This window comes from Pinus tabuliformis, chromosome 9, assembly GCF_031772625.1.
Source record: "Pinus tabuliformis cultivar Carrire ecotype Pingquan chromosome 9, CPIR1, whole genome shotgun sequence".
Taxonomy (NCBI): Eukaryota; Viridiplantae; Streptophyta; class Pinopsida; order Pinales; family Pinaceae; genus Pinus; species Pinus tabuliformis.
Genome location: NC_142307.1, coordinates 430,790,989 through 430,816,491, shown reverse-complemented (window position 1 = coordinate 430,816,491; position 25,503 = coordinate 430,790,989). Strand labels below are relative to the sequence as shown.

General features: G+C 38.3%; 1 protein-coding gene and 1 pseudogene across 1 annotated transcript; one reads left to right on the top strand and one right to left on the bottom strand.

Annotated features, from left to right (window-relative positions):
* Nucleotides 1-19,310: 19,310 nt before the first annotated feature.
* Nucleotides 19,311-21,484, top strand: LOC149148996 (protein TOPLESS-RELATED PROTEIN 2-like). The gene is made up of 9 exons (XM_089442347.1): nucleotides 19,311-19,325; nucleotides 19,513-19,608; nucleotides 19,774-19,884; nucleotides 19,977-20,156; nucleotides 20,333-20,461; nucleotides 20,557-20,652; nucleotides 20,748-20,939; nucleotides 21,074-21,243; nucleotides 21,379-21,484. Exons 1-9 carry the CDS (start codon nucleotides 19,311-19,313, stop codon nucleotides 21,482-21,484), a joined length of 1,095 nt encoding a protein of 364 aa, XP_089298473.1.
* A 101-nt stretch (nucleotides 21,485-21,585) lies between these two features.
* The window catches only part of LOC149148995 (protein TOPLESS-RELATED PROTEIN 2-like), a 164,606-nt pseudogene continuing 160,688 nt past the window's right edge, over nucleotides 21,586-25,503 (bottom strand).

The window sequence follows — 25,503 nt, the reverse complement described above, 5'->3', positions numbered from 1 at the left end:
TGTGCCGAAAGGATTTAAGCCTTACACCAACAAATAATGCAACTCCACCCAAGGGCTGAAGTACCTGCTACAACAGAAAACACAAATCTTCTGATTATTTGGTGATGGGTGTATAGCAATTAGAGCGAGAATTCCGCTACACAGACTTTACATGACCAAGGTGGCCGAACGTTGAATTCTCAATTCCAATTCAAAACAACTAAAATCGCAGTGAAAGAAAAAGTGGGGTGGTGGTGAGATCGCCCAGCTGCCCAACTTATATAGCGAGAGTGCACGCTTATCACTACAAACGGACGTAATCTAATCTCACCACAAAGTGCTCCATAAATGCGTGGGCTTTGCCCGATGATAAATAATTAATTATAAAAAATGAGAATGTATTTTAGCATTAATAAATATAAGTCCGTGGGCTTATCTTATCATTAAGTCGTTCGACTTATTAGAGTTGGTATGGTATTACATGTCAATGTTAGACGGAGTAGTTTTGTAAATTTGGCTTTGAACTGGTCGGAAAAGTACACGCCGACAAATAAACCTCGGAGGGTTTTTTTGGCATTTCGAAAAGCGTGTGGCCACTGGGGTTTTTTCAGTTTTACGAGGTTGAAGGTCATGGAGAGAGTCAAATTATAGAAAGTAATATCTGGCATCTAGGTTGTGGAGTGAGTTCGTTAGTAAATGCTATGTGCTATTTTCCTGGATTGTTGCATTGTAGCGTAAAATATTTTACTAAATATTTTATTTTATTTGGAAGGAGGTAATTTAAGAGATATTTTTATTGGATTTTATTATGGGTCAATACTACATGTCTAAAAACATAACTTATTTTACAATCAAAATATTTTATAATTATATGACAAGATTCCTAACAATGGATATTCACCTTCAATTTAACATGAATATTATTAATTTGTAAATAGGTTTTGTTACAATATCATGGCCAAATACCATGGCTCGTCAATACCACATGCTAAAAAAATATAACATATTTCACAATCAAATTTTTTTATAACAATATGATAAGATTTAAGACTATTCTATTCCTTATTCTCATTCTGCCATTTTGCTACTCAGAAGATTTCCGAGCATTTTCAGTCTACCAATAGTATTGTTTCCTATTTCGAAATTCTTCGTGCATTGTCTGAGGTGACCTCATGTCGTCTTCCCTCCTGCAGCGATGTTTCTTCTTCTCCCCAGTTCGAGAAGACCGATTCTCGAAACCCTGTTGATCCTCTCCCTGATGCTTGCCCATCCCGTTACTGCCCAGCCTCGAGCTCATTGTTAGCTCCCATTCACAGTGGCTTATCAACGAGTCCGAATGATCCACCTACGGTTTCACTTTCTATTCGCCACAGGTCTCCTTCAGCACCTCGGTCTAATTTCTACTGTGTCCCTTCGTCTGGGACCTCAACCCCGTCATCCTTCAACGCAATGCTTAACTCATACTCCCCCTCCAATCCCAGAACCCCTTTCCCCAACCTCCTTCGCACCGCTCAGATGTGTGCATACACCTCATCACTTGATTCTCCTTCTCCAGTCTTGTCCCATCCCTGCGCTTACACCTCATCCCTCGATTCCCCTACTCCAATCTTGGCCCATCCCTGCTCTTCTAATTTCGCAACCTCCCCCCCCCCTCAAGCTTGATATGTTCCCCTCCCTCTTCTTTGAACCAATGTAAATTTTCATCCCCCTCCTATAATGCTCTACCCCCTCTTAATCTTTCTTTGTATAAGAAAAATAAAAATTTTAATAATTTGGTTTCTCACTCCTAATTTTAATAAAAAAAAAATTAACCTTTCTAGCAAGGAATTTGACTCTTCTACCATTCATCTTTTGGAGAAGGGTCTTAATATCGCTCTCGCTCCCAAGAAGATTCCTCTTGAAGATATTATCTACAATATTGAATTTGGGATTAAGGGCTTCCACGATAACATTAAAGAATCTATTAGGCAAGATCGCATTATGATTCTTAAGAAAGCCAAGCCACCTAAGAGAAACCTGTCTAAGCAAGAGTTTCAAGCCCTTAAAGCCCTAAGCAATGACCGTGATGTCGTTGATCTTAAAGCCAATAAAGGTGATGGTGTTGTCATTCTTAATAAAACTCGCTACGAGAGTAAAATGTTAGATCACATCCTCAATAGTGGTAGTTATAGAAAATTAAATAAAAACCCTATTAAAAAATCTCTAATGAGGTTGCTCGTGCTATAAATTCAAGTAATATCCCTAGCCCCCTGAAGAAAAAACTTATTGTTAATAACCCCCTCACCCCTAGGATTTATGGGTTTCCCAAAGTACACAAAGAGTCCCCTTCAATTTTGAGTGGGAAGAATCTATTGTTCTGAGCCAGGAGAAGTCCTTGCCAAATTCCTTCTAATTTAGCTGAGTTGTTTGTATCCCAACCGATTGACCCCATGAATGTTTGAAGAACAATTCCTTTGTGATTTCTGAATATTCATCCAAACCCTACTTTACCTGGATTTCCTTTTGACACTCCATCAAAGTTGTGTAGTACCGTGGGTGGTGGGGGTGGAGTCCATTTGTCAGGTATATCTCTAGATGGTGGGATTTTCCTTTGGTGTACCTGCTCATGTTTCCACTGAAGGTTCTAATTCATCCATATATTTTGTTCCTATGGAGTGGAGGGGAAGTCATCATCAAACCAAGTTTGGAGCATCAGGGTTTCTCGTATGTTTTGACATATGTTGTTCCATAGAACTTATGTGGGAGAGGAGTGGTTTTTGAAGATGTCGCTGCTTCTCTCTTTCCAGATTGTCCACATGAGGAAACCTGGTATTAGCTTCCATAAGGCGTTTAAAATTTTGCTTTTATAAGGGTGAGGTACCCAAGAACGAATAGTGTTGGTTGAATTCTCCTTATTTCATCCATCTCTTTGACATCTGAAGCTAACTTTCTCCCAAAGTCGGGTTGCTAATAGACATGAGTTTAGGAGATGTTCCTTAGTTTCTTCTGCCTGTTTACAATTTGGGCAAATGGAAGGTCCGTGAAAACTCTGTTTCCTTAGATTATCCCAAGTAAGGATTCTATTTTGGCACAACAACCAGAGAAAGGTGGAGATTTTTTGCCAAATTGGTGGTTCCCAAACTTTGTGCCAGAGGCTATTCTTGATGGTATGGTCCCTTAGTCTTATATGATATGTTTCTTGGGATGTGAAGGTACCTCTTGTTTCATATCCCCATCTGATGATGTCTTTTTTATCTGATTGGCGAATTTTCCTGTTTGAGAGTTCTATATCCAGGCTATCTTTGATGTATTGTGTGGCTTGCCCAAGAATGAGGTTTGAGCATAACCATTGTCTATAACCTTGGTTGTGAATTTCCTCCCAAAGTTGATTTACATTGATCATCGGTTGCTCAACCCAATCCTGAAACTGGTGGGGCATGAGCAGGTCCTTCAATTTTGGTCTTTGCTGCCAAGAGTCCTCCCAAAACCTTGCATTATCTCCATTCCTGATTTCCCAAAAATTGTGTTATTGGATTAGATCTCTATGTTGTTTGGCAGCATTCCAAATTAAAGAGCATGTGCCAACTTCTTTGAGCCGAATTAAATCATCAATTGGCCTATTATTAGCACACTTAACTGTCCATAGGATTGCCCAAGGAGTATGTGGGTTTGAGAGCCATCTCCACCAGATGCGCGCTCCCATGACCTCATTGCTATGCTGAGGATCCCATCATCCAGTGCCTCCAAAGGATTTTGGGTGACAAACTGTTTCCCACTTGACCAGAGCCCATTTTCTTTTTTGTTTTTTATTCCCCCATAAAAAATCCTGTTGAAGAGTTCTGATTGCTTTTAGAACCCATTTGGGTGCTGCCAGGACTGAGAATAGGTAGAGCAGCATAGATTGGAGCACTGCTTTAATTAAAACTAGGTGACTCTCCATATTGAGAGATCTGAAGGTCCATGAAGAGATACGGGGTTCCAATTTTTCTAAGAGTATTTTCCAGGATGAGTGCTTTAAGGCAGAGGCTGTCATTGGAGCTCCCAAGTATTTGGAGGGTAGAGTTGCAATCGACAAGCCCAGAATTCTTGCTATGGAGGATTGAGTGATGGGGGGTGTGTGAAAGAAGAAAACTTGGGATTTTGCTTTGTTAATTCAGGTGCTAGAGGCATCTGGAAAGTCAGATAAAATGGATTTCAGTTTACGGGCTTCCTGGATCGAAGGATGACTAAATAACATATTGTCATCCACGAACGTTGGTGGGTGAAAGTAGGGGTATTTGGGAAAGAAAAGCCACGTAATTGCTGGTTATGAAGGGCAGATTTGATGTAACATCCAAGACCTTCCGCCATAATAACGAAAAGAAAGGGTGAGAGAGGGTACCCTTGCTAGATGCCTCTTGACGGGTGGAACGGGGTGGAAGGGATCCCATTGAATAGAATTGAGAAAAAGGTAGAGGTGATGAGACTCATAATCCATCTTACCCAAGGGGGGGTAAAACCAAAAGCTAGTAGCATTTTTTGAATATATTTCCAACTTAAAGTATCAAATTCTTTTGAGAGGTCAATTTTAGGGGCATACCCGCATTCTTAGATTGATTTAGGGAGTGAATGATTTCATGAGTGAGAATTATGCCATCGGTGACCTGCCTTCCTTCCATGTATCATGATTTCTCTGGTGAGATAAGTAAGGGAAGCAAGGGTTTGAGGCGTGTGGCAATCACTTTGGAGACAATTTTATACATTACATTGCATAGTGTAATAGGTCGGAATTTGTTTGGAGTCTGGCTATTCTCCTCCTTAGGGATGAGGGTGATGAAGGTGGCATTTAAGGATGGAAGCATCCATCTAGTAACTCTGGACTTCTCAACTACTTGCCAGACTTCCTCCTTGATTAGATCCCAGAAGTTGTGAAAGAAGTCCGAAGTGAAGCCGTCTGGTCCTAGTGCTTTCCCAATTTTGAGTTGTCGCATAGCTGTCTTCACTTCCTGTAAAGATATAGGCCTGACGAGGATTTGATTGTGTTCCTCAGTTACGATCTTAGGAGTATTCTTAATGATTTTCTCTATAGGTAGCAGCCGATCCGTCTCCGTTTCCTGATGCACCTTCCGAAATTGGGTGAGGAGTTCCTGTTCTATATCTTCATGCTTTTCTAGATGTTCCCCTTGTCAATTTTGTAGGACAGCAATGCTGTTGTGCATTCTTCGTTGGATAGTGGTATGGTGGATGAACTTTGTGTTGCGTTTGCCCTCTTTAAGCCATCTGATCCTCGACTTTTGTCTCCAAAGAATCTCTGCCTATTTTTCTCTTTCTGAGATTTGCATTTGTAGTTGACGTTCCTGTTCTGCTATGGTTTTGGATCTGCCTTTGGCTATGATTATCTGCTGTAATTTTTGCATTTCTTATTCAAGAGTGTCTTGCGCCTGAAAGATATTGCCGAAGGTAAAGTGATTGCATTGTTTTATGTTTTTTTTTAAGATTTTTTAACTTTTGTTGGAGCTTGTACATTTTTGTGCCTGCTGGTGGTGTGAAATTTTTCCATGTCTCTGTTATTAGGTTGTGAAAATTTGGGTGATTCATCCAAAAGGCTTCAAAGAGAAAGGGCATGTGAACGCTGTCTCCCGGTCTTTGCCAGTGAAGCTTAATAGGCCAATGGTCCAAGCCAGAGAGTGGTAATATAGAGGCCATGAGATCCCCGACCAGATGTATTGCGTTATCAGAAAGTAGGAATCTGTCTAACCGAGATGCAATTTGGTGGGCATCTGCACGCTGTTGTTCCATGTATATACTCCATTATTGAATTCCATATCTATGAGCCTGTTGTTATTAATGTAATTTTTGAAGTGGGTGCTTTCACAGTTTAGCTTGATCCTTCCTCCTCTTTTTCTCCAATCTTGTAATCATGTTGAAGTCCCCTCCTGTGATCCAAAGTGGGTGGGATCTTTCTGAGTTGATCTGAGTTAAGATATTTAGATTGTCTACTTTGTTTGTTGCCTCCTGGGGAAAGTAGACATTGGTTAAGTTTCCATGGACGTTTTTCCCTGTTAAATGAAACATGGCTTGGATATAGTGCTTACTAGCATGTATGTTAGTAAGTGTTATAGCTCTATCATCCCAAATGATGGCTAGCCCTCCTAAGGCTCCTATGGCTTCCACAACCACTTCTTTTCTTCCTGGCCATGCTTTGGCAAGGATCCGATCCAATGTTGTGGAATTACAGTTGGTCTCTTGCAAGAAGAGAATTTGAGGCTTTTCTTGTTGTAGCATGTTCCTTATTATCGACCTTTTCCCAGGTTATTAAGCCCTCTAATGTTCCATGAGATGAGCTTCATGATTCACGATTGGGAAGGGGATTATAATATTCGGCAAGCTTGGAGTATCTTCTAGATTCCACCAGCATCTCCCCTATGCAGATGGTTCTCTGTAGATCTGTTTTCCTTCCTCATTTCTTGTTGTCTTTGAAGATATTTCTTCCATCCCACTGACTGCCAATTTGGATGCCTAATGATATTTGCTTTTGTGCTCTTGAGAGAATTACTTCTAGGTTCTCTAGCTGTCGCTTAGGAATTTTTTCATATTCCCTTTTCTTACATGCCTGTTCAAGTCCTAGTATATCAAGATCTCCGATGTCAAAGCTCTCCAGTTCCTCTTCCATGTGTTGTATTGCTTTCCACTATCCCTCTATATCATCTAAAATTGTGAGCTACATCTGAGTGCTATCTACCTCCATTTCTTGAGCAATCCTTTTCTGCGGGTTACTGGGAGAGGGAAATTTGGTGTCCGCGGGTTGCTTAGAAGTGAGGGCTTTATTTGAGCTTGAGGGAGTAGAATGGGCAGTAGTCTTAGGGGTGGCTTTAGGTTGTTCCTGATTATTTAAAATATGAACCTCCAACTGGAGCAGGGTTTCAAAGTTGTTGCTTGTTGATGGAAAGGAGGTGTTGGTGACAGGTTTCTTGACTGAGGTAGAGGGCTTTTTATGGGTCTTTTTGCGATTGGGAACTTTTGTGAACCCATCCGAGTTAGATTTTTCCATTGAAGGGTTGGTCGTGGATTTCATATTGGAGGGATAGTCTCGGAATAAATGGCCTAGGGCATGGCATTTTCGACAGCGAAATGGTACATGCTCGTAATCTATTGTTTGTAACCATTCATAATCATCATGGTAGAGGCTTACCGCATCTGGGAGAGCTTTGCTGAGGTGCATGTATACACAGATCTGTGCATAGGAGGTCTAGCGCTTCAGCTTTGTCTCCTCTACCACTTTGATGAATTCACCTAAACCATTCCCAATGTCTCGCAAAGAGTCTACGTCCCAATATTCTAGAGGGAGAGAATAAAGGTGCAACCACAATGGGGCCCAGCTCAGATCTTCTTTGTCCGGGTTAAAGCGCTCAATACATCCTCTCAGGTATAGGCCTGGTGCGTTGAAGAAATATGTTCCTCCATCCAGTACCCTATTTTAGTCCTCCAGACAATTGAAAATAGCAGTAAAGAAGCCCTTAGGCCCTAACTGCAGGGTTATGTGCCCTTTTCACTTCCATTGGTTGTGATCCAGCCATGCAGAGCTTTCTCTATTAGCCAAAGGCCTATGAACTTTCCTATCAGAGCATGATCCCTCATAAATTGGATCTGAGAGTTGATCCACTGACTTGGGAGCTCGATTTTGGGTTTGTCAACTGCTACAGGCCTGTAGGTGGTTGAATTTACTCTTGGTTCTTCATTTGTGTTGTTATTTGTTGGCACGTTTTCATTCTCTGTTGTTGTATCTTCTGGATGGTCCTTTCTGACATTTTAAGTTTGGTGCAGGGCGTTTTCTGTATCAGCGGGGGGAGGCACCATGTCCTCCCCCTGAGGGGGTTCCATTGCGCGGTAGCTGTGCCTTGTTGTGCTGAAGACGCCTTATGGCTGAAGGTTTTTGGCAGAGCAGCATAGTTTGTAAAGGTTTGCCAGTTGTAGAGCAGTCTCAAACCCTAAGCGCTCAATTTCCATATATCAATCACGACTATATATATATATATATATATATATATATATATCTGGAGAGGGATGAAAGTTGAGAAATTAGCAGCAACTGGATCTATGCTCTCCATTCCTAGTTTTTATATATTCCTTGAAATTTCTCCACTTATCTAGATTTTGATTTTTACTTCGGAACATATATATATATATATATATATATATATATATATATATATATATATATATATATCATTCTTATTTTTTACTAATTTAGTATTATTATTTATTTAATTTACATTTTACATTTGTTTACTTTTCTATTATTTATTTATTTATTTTTATTTTTATTTTAAAGTATAATTCTTAATTCTTGATTTATTATGCTTATTTTTATTTAAAAATTATGACTTTTATTTTATTTTATTTTTTAATTTGTTTTTTGAAAATTTGTTTGATTCTTAATTATTCATTATTAATGATTATTTATTTATTTTATAATTTATTATCTATCTATCTATTTTATTTTATTTTATTTCATTTTATTTATTCGTTTTTATTATGAGGATGTTTTTAAACATTTGTAACTACTTTGACTTTATAACGTTTAATTTTTATTTAATCTTTCTAACGGACCAACTTATATTTTGAAGGATCTCCACCTATATATATGGTTAATGTTAGATCACATGCTTTACCTTTTCCCTTATGATGAACCACACTAGAGGATTCAGAATGTTGGCTCCAATAAATTATTTGATGTGATTTCTCTGGAAAATTTTGTCTCTAAACAATATGATAAGATTTTTAACCATGAATATTCACCCTCATTTTTCGATTGATATTATGAACTTGTAAACAGGCTTTGTTATAATACCATGGGTCAATACCATGGCTTATGATTCAGGTGGATATTGGTGGCCACCATCTAATTCCATTTGGATCCCCTCCAGTGCTTCTTTCAGTTTTTTCAGTTTCCTTAATTATAGCATAGTTTACTATTTTTAGCAGTTTTTCAGGTCCTAAACTTCCGAAGCCGTTTTGAGGCCCTAAACGACGTTTTTTGGGAAATCTACTGCCAATAATTTTTCTGTCAAATAAATTATCTTTCTCGTCGTAGTCCTCGGAGAGATCTTTCCAATGGGCTATCATGCACATCAAACGGAGATAATATGACCAATTCGCAACCCCGGGAAGTTGGCTATCCAACTCACCCCAATGGGGCCCACAAACTCTTGGTGTTACATCTCCTCAGGTTAGGGTTTTATCTTATTGTTCAATAATAAAAAGGCCCTTGAGCCTCATTGTAAGACAGTTAAGAGGCATGTAGCCACCACATCTCTTTGTTGAGTCTTGAAAATGTCATTCATTCCATTACACTTTCACTATTATGTCCATTATATCACCTCCATTTAACTACTATGTCACCACATTCATCCCACTTTCATTATCATTGGGCCACATTTATGTTTTTCCAAACTTTATTAATTCTAAGTCTTTTAAGTGAATTTTTGGTTGAAAATTAGAAAATAATGTGCATATGCTTATACCTAAAAAATGGGTTGAGATTGTTGACATGTGTAGGTTGAAAGGAGGCTTCTAGAAGACCCTTATGTGGCACTCTAAGGCCAAATTCGAATTTGAGTGGAAAGAATCATGGATCATGAGGATATGTGTCACATCTCCTAATTATATTGTAACTCTAAGAAGACATGTGTCTTATCAGTTCCTATTTTGATTAGGACTCTAGAGGTAGAGGGAGAGATTCATGGACTCTCATTAATGAGATGGCTTCTCATCTTTTTGTATAAATATGAGACCTCTCTCCTTCATTTGTTAGTTCTTTAGCTTGGAATTTGTAGTTCTTCCTTGATGGCTTTTCAAAGCTTTGGAGAGCTTTGTTGTACTTTGTAATTTTGAAGAATTTGAATAAAGCTTTGATGTTCTCAACATGGAAGGAGATGTGAAGTAGATGTCATGGAGCATATTAGAATGTAAGGTAGAGTAGATTTCATTTTGTAATTTTGCTTTGATTTCATTATGTTTTTTGATTGCTTTCAAGTTTGATAGATTAGATTTTTCATTCATGCAATTTTAATTCATGCAAGTGTGTTCAACCGGTTGATTGTAGATTAGTTTTTCTTTACATGTTTTTGCATCAATTAGTAACATGAGATTTACCTCTCTGCTGACTTTGTTTTTTTTAGCTTTTCAATTTCAGTTATGTTTTGATTTCAATCTTATTATTTTGCTTTGTTAGTTAGTTTAGATATCAGATTTCTCAAGTTGTTGATGACTACCTCCGAAAGCCATAGCGAGACTAACTGGCGAGGGGTCAGACTATGAATTGATGTGATTTGATTTTAAGTTTACTTTTATGCAATTAGATATCAGATTGCTCAAGTTGTTGATGATTACCTCCGAAAGCCATAGCGAGACTAACTGGCGAGGGGTCAGACTATGAATTGATGTGATTTGATTTTAAGTTTACTTTTCTGCAATTAGATATCAGATTTCTCAAGTTGTTGATGATTACCTCTGAAAGCCACAACGAGACTAATTGGCGAGGGGTCAGACTATGAATTGATGTGATTTGGTTTTAGCTTTACTTTTCTGCAATTAGATATTAAATTGCTCATATCATTGACGGTTACCTCCGAAAGCCATAGTGGGACTACTGGCGAGTGATCGAATTATGAATGTGTAATTTGATTTTATTTTTACTTTCCTTGCAATTTTTTATTTCTTTGAGTGCCATAGCTTAACTTTTATTTCCGTATTTAGACAAGCAGCAGAGACAGTGATTTCATGATCAGTATTTCATCTTTTGCTTGATTGAAGTAGCTGCATACTTATACTTTTGTTTAAGTACTAATTCCATCAATAACATGTTTTAAGATCTTTTGAAGTGCTAACTTTTGGAAGTTACCATTAGGGACATAGACTTTGTCTTGAAATCTACATCCATACTTGAACTTTAAAAGTATTCTTAAGACCTTAGAATAGGATTTCCATTTGCATTAGATACTTTAGAAGATCAACAAGAACAAAACCCCAAAACAAAATAAAATCTATAAAACAACAAAGTAAGAAAAAGGTTAACTAAGCACATATGGTGCACCACACTTTATCAGTTTATGATACCCGGATTGATAATTTATGTAGAGCAATTTAAGACGTTAAATTGACTAGACATTTTTGCGCCGTTATCGGGGAAGTGTAATTAGGAAACCTTATTTCTTACTAAAAAAAAATTAATAATTCTTGAGTATGCTCTCCTCCTGCACTTTGTGTGATTTGGAGGATCAGAAAAAGGATTGTTATGTAAAAAAAATAAAATTATTAATTCTTGAGTATGCTCTCCTCTTGCACTTTGTGTGATCTGGAAGATCAGAAAAAGAATTGTTGTGTTAAAAAAAAAAAAGAAAAAAAAAAAAGAGACAAAATAAAATTCATCATTTCAATTGATTCAAAAAAAATGAAAATAAAAAGAATCAAACCCAACTGCTTTGATAGATTCAGCTGTCCAAGATTGACTGGTTATGGTTTGTAGTGGTCCTCAAAACACTGTATCCTGTTTTAATAAGGTTTTGGAATGTAGCCTGATTCCACAGCTAGTTGAGAATTCCGCAGCTGATTTCAAGGTTTAGCAGGTTATAGGCATCCAATGAAGAAACCAACCACATGGGCATCTCCAGAATTGTCCTCACATGGATCCTATCCTAGTCACCCAGCCTAGACTGATAAAAAAATGAGCTTAAGACCTCAGTTAAAGTCCTACTTTTAGCATGTTTTGCTTGAAGTCTTTGCTGCCTGAAATTGAAAATCATTAATCCTTTTTATAAATTTACAATTTCAGAGAGAAAAGAAAAACAATCTATGGCTATCTTCAATCTGAGCTTTTACTGTGGCTTCAACAAGAAAATCTGCATCCCTGTTTAAGTTTTGACCTTAAAACAAACCTGCAAAAAAAAAAAAAACCTGTAGATCTATGTAGTTAACTAAGATCAACTCAAATAATTATGCCATAGCTTGGAATAGAATGCATTATCTATTTGGCAGAATTCATTATCTATTATCTATGTGGCTGAATTGCAACCATGGCTTCCACACAGAATGCGTGAACAAATGGATTCATTCTAAGTCTTCCTGCCCTACTTGTAGACATTGTCTTCATTTTGGCTTTAAAACAAGGGGAAAGCACATTCGAATCAACAAATTATATCTTTGACAAGCTCAAATTCATCAACCAAGAACTTCTCAGCAGTGTGATGTAATCGTTGACTTAGAATTTGGGGTTAATCGATTTACAATTCCTTGATCAAATTATTCTGACAGTGCACCTTTGTTTAAAGTGATGCTGTACCGGAGGAAGGGAAGGAAGACCAGTCAAGCCAAAAACCAAACCATCTTATGCTACAGTAGTTGTTTCTGTCATCGATGAAGCAACTATTCTCTATACTAAAAATTGCAAAACCACCCATAGCTCAGACTTAGTTTGCTTCTTGATGAGCCCCAAATTTGGTAACTTGTTGGGCTCATTTGGCCTAATTATCCTTGTTCAGTCCTTGTTCAATCCTTCATTTTTCATAGCTTACGCATCATTTTTCAGTATGTTTATGTCATTTATACAAATAAGGGTAGTCACTCTTCCTAGGTGGCTAACATGTACTCATTTCAGTTTTTTTGACACATGTTGGAGCAAAACCGAACAATCATGGGCTAGAAGACAGCCAAGCTTGAGGTGAGGGTTCATAGGGGGGTTGTCTATGGCATTAAATAACCCTTCCTCGGGATCTTAACCCCCAACTCCGAGCTCCAGAGGCCACCAAAACCGGATCTAGAAGGCAACCAAGCAGATTTTAGAAGGGGCTGTCTACTCACAGTTTGGACAACCAAGTCCCATAGATTTAGGAGGCCAGCTAGGGCCCTCGTGGTGTATAAATGTTAAGGACTCAACCTTCGTAAGGGACTTTTGAAACCATTGCATATTTTGCACTACAGTGCTGTTAGCTTTACTTTGTTCTCTTGTAGCCATTTTGGCATAACTCTTGACTTATGACTATTTTTTGATAATGAGAAGCAGTTCGATTTTATATCAACTCTGAGTTTTCTATAGGAGCCATAGCTCTCACGGTTGGGCCCAACCTGAGAGCCTAGGGCTTCCTTTTTGTACTGTTACCTTTCCCTTATGCATCATTGTTTTCCTTTTATGCATTTGAAACATATTTCTGTTGGACAGATTTAGTTGTGTTGGTTAAATAGGTCACTGTTTATGAATAGAATTGCTTCAGATGTTTAAAATAGATTGGTAGGATAATAATAGGAAAAAAGCTCTAAGAAAAGGGTCAACAACACTCTCAGTTTCACCTCATCCTTATTGGATCAGGGGCTGGAATTGAAGAAACAGTGTTGCCCCAACAAAAACACTAGTTTGCTTGACCATGCGATCCTTAGTGTACTGTTTTCATTTGCAGAAGCTAGTTATGGGTTCAGATCTCTGAAATGTTTCTTTGCATGATTGATGTACATGGTTTTCTTTCGAAATAAAGCTGTTTTTCATTCGTTTTATTGACCGTTAGATTAGATTAGCTAGGACTTTGATTATTTGTAAGACTTTGTTGATTCGATTAAATGTACACCGTGCAGGGCATCTCTACCACTCTCTCATTCACCTAAGCTTCATCAGAGCCAGTTGTTCCATCTCCTAGCTAGGTTCCTCGTCTCACACTTGTCCTTTTGCCCACGTAACCCTACCTTCTTGCTCCATCATTGTCTTAGCCTTCTTTAAGCCAAGTCAGCCTTCTACACCCTCTCACCACTCCATCCACCAGTCCCTGGGTCACTCCAGGTCCCTATCCTACCTCCCTATCCATTCATGCATCTTCCCTCACTCACCCATCCTTTAAAATCCACTTTTTAAACATCCTGTAGAAATTTCTGAACATCCTATAGAAATCTCTGAACATCCTGTAGAACCCCTGCAGACTTCCTGTAGAAGCTCACAAATGAGGTTTCTTGATAGCCAAACTTTGTGAAACTCTCCGAAAGGGTGTTAGGGACTCCTTAGACCCTCTCTGAACCTTCTCAATATTTTCCAAGCATTTCTCCTCCTTGATCCACCCCTGCACAGTAAAAAGCTAGTTAAAAGCACATGCATGATAATTCTAATAACTTATTCAAAAATACAAAAAGATGTTTTCTTCAGGTAGAGGTAGTCTAGACACATGTATTTTACCTTCTTAGAAGTAATGGCATCCCTTCCAGTAGTTTGCATTCTCTCCTTTGCATCAGTAGGACTAGCTGGTAGAATTAGGGTTGCTAGGGTTTGCGTTACTTTTTGGCTTTCACTTTCTTTCCGTAAGTAGATTAGCTTCCTTTGAGTTAGCTTTCATCCATCAGTTAAAAAGCTTCTTATAAGAGCTCATAGAAGTTGGCTTAAGCCCCTAGTGGACTTGTGCCAGCTGACCAAGTGACAGCTGCGGCAAGAGCTAGTACTTGTGCATACAGCATCGTCGCTTCCAAGTTTGTTATGAACTACCGGGTTGATAAAAGTAAAGAAGGGAGTCCCAGGATATTGCTGCAATACTGGAGCCCACCATCTTTTTGGCGCCGTTACTGGGGAAGCGTCAGAGTATTGGTAATTGTTGCTTTTCTTCTATTTTCTCCTACAACCTTCTGCTAAGTAGTTTATTTCATTTCATTTCCGCAAAAGTAGAGTAGATATTTCCTGATTTCATAGATTAGCATTTCAATTCCACAATTTCAATTCTGCAAGCGTAGATTAGCGTTTCAATTCAGCAAGCGTAGGCTAGCATTTAATTCCTACAATATCATTTGAGCAAAATAGATTAGTCCTTTCGTGCTTTCATTTCAATTCCACATTTTCATTTCAGCAAGATAGTTAGTTGTAGTTCAATCTATTTTAGTTTTGCAGGTACTCGAAGAAAAAAAAAACAAAAGCAATCAAAAGTCTTTCCATTTCATGCCTCGTAGGAACAAAGATAAAACCAAAAAATTCTTACCCAACACGCCCACCACATCACTGAGTCAACCTTCTCTCTTCTCTGGTGACAGTGAGCCAGAAGAACCTATAGGTGAACTTCCTAAGATATACGAAGATCCTATAACAGAAGAAGAGTTAGAGAACACTCCATCTGAAGCCATGGCTGAAAACCAAAACGGTAGAAGAGAAGATGAGAGAATAGAAGGTGCCTTTCCCATCTGTGAGACCAATGGAGACATGAAAATGAAAAACATAAGCCCCTCCGCTTTACCTCACTTCCATGTATTGACTACTGAAGACCCCGATACCTTCCTATTTGAGTTTGTTGTCCTTTGTCGAACTTATGACTATGCTGAGGATGAGCAAAAGTTGAAACTCTTTCCCTCCACCCTTAAGGATGCAGCATTATGCTGGTTCATGGGGTTACCTGGAAACAATATCACCACTTGGGCTCAGATGCAGCAAGCTTTCAATGCCAAATACCAGGACTACTATAGATCTAAGGAAACTAAGGGAGAAATCTTCCGGATGACCATGGGAAGCGATGAATCTTTAGAAGACTACGAGGAAAGGTTCCAACTCAGTTATAAACGCGCCAGGTGCACACTTGACCTGGAATCTCTGAAGTTGGTTTTGCTCCGAGGAGTCCCTGAAGACCTTCTGGACACCCTTAACATGCTGGCTGGAGGAGACATCTACCAACTACCTTATGAGGACATAAAGACCGTGTTTAGAAACCATTCTAGGGCGGCCTGGAAGAGAGGTAGGGGGAATCATCTTTGAGCTAGTACCACCTTCTCCAAGCATGAGTTTGCTAACCAGATGGAAGACCTCAAGAGTGAGATGAGACAGACTATTGCCATGCAACTTGATACCTTTCGAATTCAGCAAAAGAAAGAGGAAGCTGAGAGGGCTTTCGCCATTTTTTGTCCTAGATGCACGAGGAAGCATCCCAAGAATGAGTGCCCATTGCACTCAGTAGAGGTATGTTTCGTTTGTGAGGAAGACCACCCCACCAACCAATGCCCTACCTTGCCTGGATTTAAAGCCATGTATCTAGGGGCTGGGTGGCTACTGAACCTCTCTACTTCCTCAACCAGAGGAGGCCACATGGACCCAGACCTTACTAGCAGGGGATGCAACGGACATCCCAAGCTTATTATAACCCCAACCAATCCGCTCATATACCTTCTTGGGGCCCCCCTGCTCATCCTTCCTAGTCCACACCTCCTGCGTGGTCTTATCCATCTCCATACCATACTCAACCTCCTTTTCATTCGTTTCACTCACATGCCCAGCCACAACCTCAGTGGAATGCACCTCAACTGGGGTGGAGGCCCCAGTACAACACTCTTCCCGCCATTTTGCCTCCACCACCGGCTCAACCAAAACCATTACCTCCTGCTCCTCCAAGACAACCCTAGATGCTTGCTCAACTGAACCCGAACCCCAACAACACACAGGCCCAGTAGGTATATACTGGGGAGACAACATGCCTTACCTATGCTGTGGAGATCCAGGAGATCAACCTGCGATCTAGGAAGGTCCTTCCAGAGCGCTAACCTCCTCCCCTAAAGGAGGAGGAAGAGAAACAGGAAAGTGAACCCCAAGACATTCCACCCTTTCCTAAGTGACTCACAGTAACCACACAACCCAACCCAGAAGAGAATGAGCTTCTGGGAGAACTCAGGCAATTTTGTGTGAAAATACCACTTCTTCAGGCCATAAAAGATGTACCGATATACAACAAATTGATTAAGGAGAAGTGTTTCAGGCACCCAGGCAGACGAAAGAGAGATGCCTCAACCATCAATGTCATAGGACAACTGTCCGATCTCATGTTGGGGCAAGTAATCTGTCCAAAGTATTTGGACCCTGGGAGTCTTGTAGTTGATGTCCACATCAATGGCAGCATCATACCCCACACCTTGATTGATCTAGGGGCCGCCATTAATATGATGACCAGGGACACCATGCTTAAGCTCAACCTTCAGAGTTCCTTAAGGAATACCTCGACAGTGCTGCCATTGGCAGATCGCTCCACCGTGACTCCCGAAGGGATTGAGGAATGCCGCATGCGTTATGGGTTCACTACCCGTGACGAATCAATTTGCTGTTAATGGAAAGCATTCTGTAGAATGAAATATAGTTGAGGATTTTCTGAAAAATTGATAAATCTTACAAAGGTAGTATAAGTTGTAGGATGCATGGAGAAATGGGAGAGATTAGGATGAACTTATAGCGGAAGAAAACTTTATCCAACATTAAGGTGGGAACTGAACCATATTCACATGAGTGCACAAAGAATTCCCCTGGAAAGACGTTCCCAAATCCTCAGTCCAGAGACTCCCTCATTTTTAGCGCCTGCTATTCTCTCTAGATGGATCGGCTCCTTCAACAAATGGTTCTCCCTGCGCTCTAATACAACTATGATGGAATACTACAACATGTTTTCATTCATTATCAGAAAATACTTAAAATCAGAAAAAACCCGTAGATGCAGGAAAACACGAAAAAGGAACTTCATCTAGAAGTCTCGGTACGTTTACAGCTACATTAAACTTTTAGATACTAGCTTTACGAATGTTACAGTGAAAATATTTATTTTAGTGATCACTGGTGCCTTTACTAGAATTTCTGAACCTACACTGAAGCTAAAGCAGGTGTCCTCTATGTCTGGGAAGCTAAAGATTTCACTATATGTATTCAGTCTGGATGATAGAGCATAACAAAAGACTAAACCATGAGCTTAAATAATGTATTGAGGTCAACAAAGCTACACTTGTGCCTGAATCAAATTTCATTAAATACAATCAATATTATACTGAAAATAAGGTTAAAGATGTAGATATAGTATAGAGAAAAGTAGCCCCTAGTTCAGTTCAATTGGTTGGTGACACTACTGCTAAGATTCTTTCAATAATATGTTGTGTATGTTCTCAATTCAATTTCCACAGGGTCGGACATTAAGTTTTCATTGATGGCTTTACGTAACTTTATATTGATGCTTTACGTTGGGTATTTTTATGTTGATTGCTGATTCTCTGAATATTTGGCAGTTAAATTAATATAGATGTAGTCAATAATTTAACGGCACCCATATCCATCTAATTACCAAATATTCAAAAAAATCTGCAATCAACATAAACTTGAAGCTCTATACTGGTACCATCCTTTAAACCAAAAGTATCCGAGAAAATCCAAATAATTTAATACCAAATTGAGAAAAAGTACAAATAAAATGATATAGGGAGGATATCATAATACCGGTATACAATAAAAATGATGGCTTTACATTAGTGTCATCCAAGAAGTGCCGTCTAGGTTGTCAATAATTTATTTCCAAACTAAGAAAATTTATATAAATAAAATGATATGTGAAGTCATAACAATGATATACAATTTTTTTATAAATAAAATCAAAATTTCCAAAGCATTTTGAAAAATTTTCAACACTAACAAACCTCCGAAAAAATCATTAACATAAAGCCTAAGTAATGGTGTTACATGCCTCATCAGCCTGAGTAGCACCACATGGCTCCATCACATGTTTGGAATCAGTTGACTGACAGACAATTCCACCATTGTATGCTGAGGGAGTTCTAGGCCTAGGCCATTGCAGCAAAGGACCTGAAACATTAGAATTAAATATCATTTATTGTTCATCTTATTTTCAGCCAACAAAAGGAAAGAAAGCTACCATGCAGATTCAATTACTAAAATGTTGAATTGTTAGTGCATCTATGCTCCAATGCTCAACATCCAAGCAAGATTCCACAGAATATCAACCATCTAACCTGCATTTGGAAGTTGCCCATGTGGTGTTGCACCAGTAGGAGGCCTATAATTTGCCAACCATGCTGGGAGACTATGAGAAGCAGGACCAACTTGAGGTATAAAGATCTGTGACCAATCAGATTAAATGTTTATTCAAACAAGGGTTGATACAGAATTAAATCAACAACTGACTGATGCACATTCAGAAGGTAGACAAACATGAAGCAGATATATTCATTATATTAATTAAATTGTTGACTCACAGGCTGCATAGCAAAGGGACGAAAAGCGCCCCCGTTTTGACTCGACCCCACAAGAGGATTATTTACTGGAGCTGGAGTTAGAGCTCCAATTGAAGGTGCACAGACGTGATCAACAAACAATGTTCTGACATCAACATAAGGTTGAGGATTTTTGCAAAGCATATGCTGCCAAGAAACACTGAAGAAAAACACATACACATACAAAAATGCATAAGATGTTTGTTAGAAGTTGTAAGAGATTCAAGGTGAAACCCTCTTGCCAAATGTCAAGAAATAATTCTAAAATCCAGAAGTGGGTTTGGATGCTGCAATAGTTGAAACTGAAGACCATGTCTAAACAATAATTGTGAACAATGCATCCAGCAAATGTAAGTAATCAACTGCCATAAATTACCAGACAGCAATATTGTTGGCAAGTGATTTTGTTAGAAGACTCACTATGTTTGGTTCTTGTGAATATTTTTACACGAGTTAGTGGATAAAGTAATAGATAAACTTTCAGTAATGTTTGTTTTAATTAAATATCTAACTGTACTGATCAACACACAACTGCAGAATGGTGTTTCTAGCACTTCGATGGTCGATGTCAAACAGAGGCTTCAAGATGAGGGTACAGGTGAGAACGAGAGCACAAACTGGAAGTTCACTGAGGTAATGGAACCAGTCCATTGTAAGTCTATCAGATTAACAGATCCGCTGCCAACAGCAAAGGCAAGTTCTCTTATATATAGTAGACTGAAACTACTCATTTTCATGTTCTCTCAGACTATAAAATATCCTACTGACATGTGTAAATTTCTTTGGTGAATTGTACAGATTGTTAAATTACTTTATACATATTCAGGTTCTTGTCTCTTAGCTTTGGATAGCAATGCTGCACATAAGCTATGGATGTGGCAACGTAATGCTTTGAATCCATCTGGCAAGGTGTGTCTTCAACTTAGGTGTCACTTGAAGTAGTTGAATGCCTCTTCCATTGTCGATTTAAGTTCAATAAATCTTTGGAACTTACTTTACAGGTTAAAGCAAATGTCCAACCACAGATTTGGCAACCACCCAATAACACCCTTATGAAAAATGATACTAGTGACAGAAGCCTAGAAGAGGTTGTCCCTTGCTTAGCTTTGTCAAGGAATGATTCGTATATAGTATCTGCTTCTGGTGGGAGTGTGTCCTTGTTCAACATCGCAACATTTAAGGTGAGCAATTCTTCTGCTATCGGCACATCCGGTTCTGTTGAATTCATGAATTTCTGTAGTATAACATAATAAGGCATGTATTACATGAATAAAAGGGTCTATCGGAAGTTTACGTGGTATTTTAATAATTGATATGTATGAATTTTAAATCTGTAGTTATTTCTATATTGATGCAGGTCATGGAAAGCTTCATGCCCCCTCCCCCAGCAGCAACATGTCTAGCTTTCAACCCTTTTGATAATAACATCATTGCTATTGGAATGGAGGATTCGACCATTCTCGTTTTCAATATTCAACTCGCAGAGGTGTTGTGCATTTACATATTTACTTTCAGTGCCTAGTATTGTTATCTGATCTCTTATGCTATGACTAGAATACCACTGAATGAGTTTCATTACAGGTAATCATGAAACTCAAGGGGCATCAGAAGAGAATAACTGGCTTGGCATTTTCCAAAGATTTAAATGTTTTGGCATCGTCAGGTGCTGATGGACAGGTATATAATCATCTCTGGAGATAACAACATTATCTACCTTCACCATTTACTATATGGAATAAACCTTTTGACTAAAACTGATATTGTGGTGACAGCTGTGTGTCTGGAACATTAATGGATGGGAGCAGTGTAAATCAAAAGGCATTAATTCACAGGCAGGAAGGTTTCCATCACCAATCGCAGTTACGACAGTTCAGTTTAATAATATTAATCAAGTTCAATTGCTAGTTGTGCAGGAAAACCAAATTGCAATTTATGATGCTTCTGAATTGGAATGTTTGTGCCATGTAAGATGCCATGCTTATATATGCTTTTGTCCTGTTAGATTTTTTAACCTTTGAAATTATGGTGTGGTTGTATTTGATATAGATGGAGGTATATTGTCTTAGGATCGATTAGTTAATAAATATTTGCATTGCAGTGGACACCTCAGGAACCAATGCCTGCACATATTTCTTGTCCCACATTTTCATGTGACGGTCTACTAGTCTATGCTAGTTTTTTTGATGGTTCTATTGGTGTATTTGATTCTGAAGTCCTAAGGCCACGTTGCCGTATTGCTCCTTCTGCATTTATACCAGACATGGGCAGGTAAGGTGTTTCATGATTCATCCTGCAAAGAGAAGGATTATGGTAGTCTTCATGCTAAGATTGTTTAAATGAAAGTCTGGCTGTTGCAATTGGATTCCACTAAATGAAAATGTTGTTTCTTTTGCTTATGTGCAGTGGAGATATCTACCCACTTGTAATCGCTGCAAATCCACATGTACCCAATCAGATTGCCGTAGGATTGACCGATGGAGGTGTTCATGTGATTGAGCTTGACACATAAAGGTCAGTGGCGTGCTGGAAGATCCGATAATCCGGGAATGAATTGTAAAGCCTCTACAATTCATTCCCGGATTATCGGATCTTCCAGCACGCCACTGACCTTTATGTGTCAAGCTCAATCACATGAACACCTCCATCGGTCAATCCTACGGCAATCTGATTGGGTACATGTGGATTTGCAGCGATTACAAGTGGGTAGATATCACCACTGCACATAAGCAAAAGAAACAACATTTTCATTTAGTGGAATCCAATTGCAACAGCCAGCCTATTTCATTTAAACAATCTTAGCATGAAGACTACCATAATCCTTCTCTTTGCAGGATGAATCATGAAACACCTTACCTGCCCATGTCTGGTATAAATGCAGAAGGAGCAATACGGCAACGTGGCCTTAGGACTTCAGAATCAAATACACCAATAGAACCATAAAAAAAACTAGCATAGACTAGTAGACCGTCACATTAAAATGTGGCACAAGAAATATGTGCAGGCATTGGTTCCTGAGGTGTCCACTGCAATGCAAATATTTATTAACTAATCCATCCTAAGACAATATACCTCCATCTATATCAAATACAACCACACCATAATTTCAAAGGTTAAAAAATCTAACAGGACAAAAGCATATATAAGCATGGCATCTTACATGGCACAAACATTCCAATTCAGAAGCATCATAAATTGCAATTTGGCTTTCCTGCACAACTAGCATTTGAGCTTGATTAATATTATTAAACTGAACTGTCGTAACTGCGATTGGTGATGGAAACCTTCCTGCCTGTGAATTAATGCCTTTAGAACCATAAAAAAAACTAGCATAGACTAGTAGACCGTCACATTAAAATGTGGCACAAGAAATATGTGCAGGCATTGGTTCCTGAGGTGTCCACTGCAATGCAAATATTTATTAACTAATCCATCCTAAGACAATATACCTCCATCTATATCAAATACAACCACACCATAATTTCAAAGGTTAAAAAATCTAACAGGACAAAAGCATATATAAGCATGGCATCTTACATGGCACAAACATTCCAATTCAGAAGCATCATAAATTGCAATTTGGCTTTCCTGCACAACTAGCATTTGAGCTTGATTAATATTATTAAACTGAACTGTCGTAACTGCGATTGGTGATGGAAACCTTCCTGCCTGTGAATTAATGCCTTTTGATTTACACTGCTCCCATCCATTAATGTTCCAGACACACAGCTGTCACCACAATATCAGTTTTAGTCAAAAGGTTTATTCCATATAGTAAATGGTGAAGGTAGATAATGTTGTTATCTCCAGAGATGATTATATACCTGTCAGCACCTGACGATGCCAAAACATTTAAATCTTTGGAAAATGCCAAGCCAGTTATTCTCTTCTGATGCCCCTTGAGTTTCATGATTACCTGTAATGAAACTCATTCAGTGGTATTCTAGTCATAGCATAAGAGATCAGATAACAATACTAGGCACTGAAAGTAAATATGTAAATGCACAACACCTCTGCGAGTTGAATATTGAAAACGAGAATGGTCGAATCCTCCATTCCAATAGCAATGATGTTATTATCAAAGGGTTGAAAGCTAGACATGTTGCTGCTGGGGGAGGGGGCATGAAGCTTTCCATGACCTGCATCAATATAGAAATAACTACAGATTTAAAATTCATACATATCAATTATTAAAATACCACGTAAACTTCCGATAGACCCTTTTATTCATGTAATACATGCCTTATTATGTTATACTACAGAAATTCATGAATTCAACAGAACCGGATGTGCCGATAGCAGAAGAATTGCTCACCTTAAATGTTGCGATGTTGAACAAGGACACACTCCCACCAGAAGCAGATACTATATACGAATCATTCCTTGACAAAGCTAAGCAAGGGACAACCTCTTCTAGGCTTCTGTCACTAGTATCATTTTTCATAAGGGTGTTATTGGGTGGTTGCCAAATCTGTGGTTGGACATTTGCTTTAACCTGTAAAGTAAGTTCCAAAGATTCATTGAACTTAAATCGACAATGGAAGAGGCATTCAACTATTTCAAGTGACACCTAAGTTGAAGACACACCTTGCCAGATGGATTCAAAGCATTACGTTGCCACATCCATAGCTTATGTGCAGCATTGCTATCCAAAGCTAAGAGACAAGAACCTGAATATGTATAAAGTAATTTAACAATCTGTACAATTCACCAAAGAAATTTACACATGTCAGTAGGATATTTTATAGTCTGAGAGAACATGAAAATGAGTAGTTTCAAACTACTATATATAAGAGAACTTGCCTTTGCTGTTGGCAGCGGATCTGTTAATCTGATAGACTTACAATGGACTGGTTCCATTACCTCAGTGAACTTCCAGTTTGTGCTCTCGTTCTCACCTGTACCCTCATCTTGAAGCCTCTGTTTGACATCGACCATCGAAGTGCTAGAAACACCATTCTGCAGTTGTGTGTTGATCAGTACAGTTAGATATTTAATTAAAACAAACATTACTGAAAGTTTATCTATTACTTTATCCACTAACTCGTGTAAAAATATTCACAAGAACCAAACATAGTGAGTCTTCTAACAAAATCACTTGCCAACAATATTGCTGATGGAATTTTTTCTAATTACCATGTAATCAACATGTAATCAACATCACATAAATTACCACATGATATCCAAAAGAATCCACAAAAGTTATATAATTGGTTCTGTACGAGACACCCATTTGGAAAGCACTACGATCTTATAAAGACAATACAAACATTGAAAAACTGAGAACCGCGTAGACAAAGAGGTGACACTTGCTGATGAATAAATATCACTCTGAATCTCCCAACAGAATAACACTAGTCAGTCAGAATATTTGCATTTTATATAGAAACTCCAAGAGCCCAAAAGCCCAACCTCTGAGATTGACATTATAAAACTGATGAAGAACCTCTGAGATTGACATTATAGAACTGATGAACAAATATCACTCTGAATTTCCCAACAAAATCACACTAGCCATTCAGAATATTTGCATTTAATATAGAAACTCCAAGAGCCCGATTGACATTATAGAACTGTTGATACCACAATAGTTTCATATTCACAATTACAAGGAAAGACACAAATTGCAAAATTCATATATTGAAAAAGAGTTCTGAAAACCAAGAAGATTAAGAACTTTATCATTTACAAGAAATCATAACCTTACTTTTTACAATATAGGATAGTGTAATAAACAGAGTCTTGTTGATTTTCCGTGCATCTAACCAAATAGAACAAACAACTTCTACGATCATCGAAGTTTCAAGAACAAACCCAAACCAAACAATTTCATTGACAAATATAACAAAAACATAAACCCAACAGAAAGATCAAAACTTATTAAACTGGTCCCATGACATTCACAAACATAAAAATGCCAGAAACCGCACAATACTCATACCCACAAATGCAATTATCCTACCGTCATAAATCTCAACTACAAATATTTTATTTTTTATATTTTAATTTTTTTATATTTTGGGAAATGGACAATTGGGCATGGATCCATCCCAACTGCTACCACTATGTATGGATCGATTCAAATTGCTACCACTAAACATTTAACATGAATCTATTTCAATACTACTATGTATGGATCTATCCAAATTATTATTACTAAACATCTAACATGGATTCATTTCAATGCCCTTCTGTAATCACAAAAAAAAAAAAAGAAATCGAATCTTGATTTCACTGCACCTAACACTTCATATTCACAACCATCACCAATGAAACTACCTCACAAGTATCTAAATTACCAATATTAAATTTATAATATAAAAATTAAGCACCATACAATACAACTGTTATTAATTTGTTATTTTTTAATCTGGAATACTAGATTATTCACATACATTGAACCAGATGAAAAAGCAAAAACCCAATGCATCCTCTCTTTCAATCGTCACTGTAAGGCGTGAAAAGAAAATGAGAGTTCATACCTGTCCAATGCTTCTAGGTACTTCTGCTTCCTTATCTCAAAGAATATCT

Excerpts from the sequence above, each read along its gene's own strand:
- LOC149148996 (XM_089442347.1), top strand. Across the intron at positions 20,157-20,332 it reads TCAACATCGCAACATTTAAG|GTCATGGAAAGCTTCATGCC; the intron begins GTGAGCAATTCT and ends ATATTGATGCAG. Across the intron at positions 20,653-20,747 it reads CGTCAGGTGCTGATGGACAG|CTGTGTGTCTGGAACATTAA; the intron begins GTATATAATCAT and ends TTGTGGTGACAG.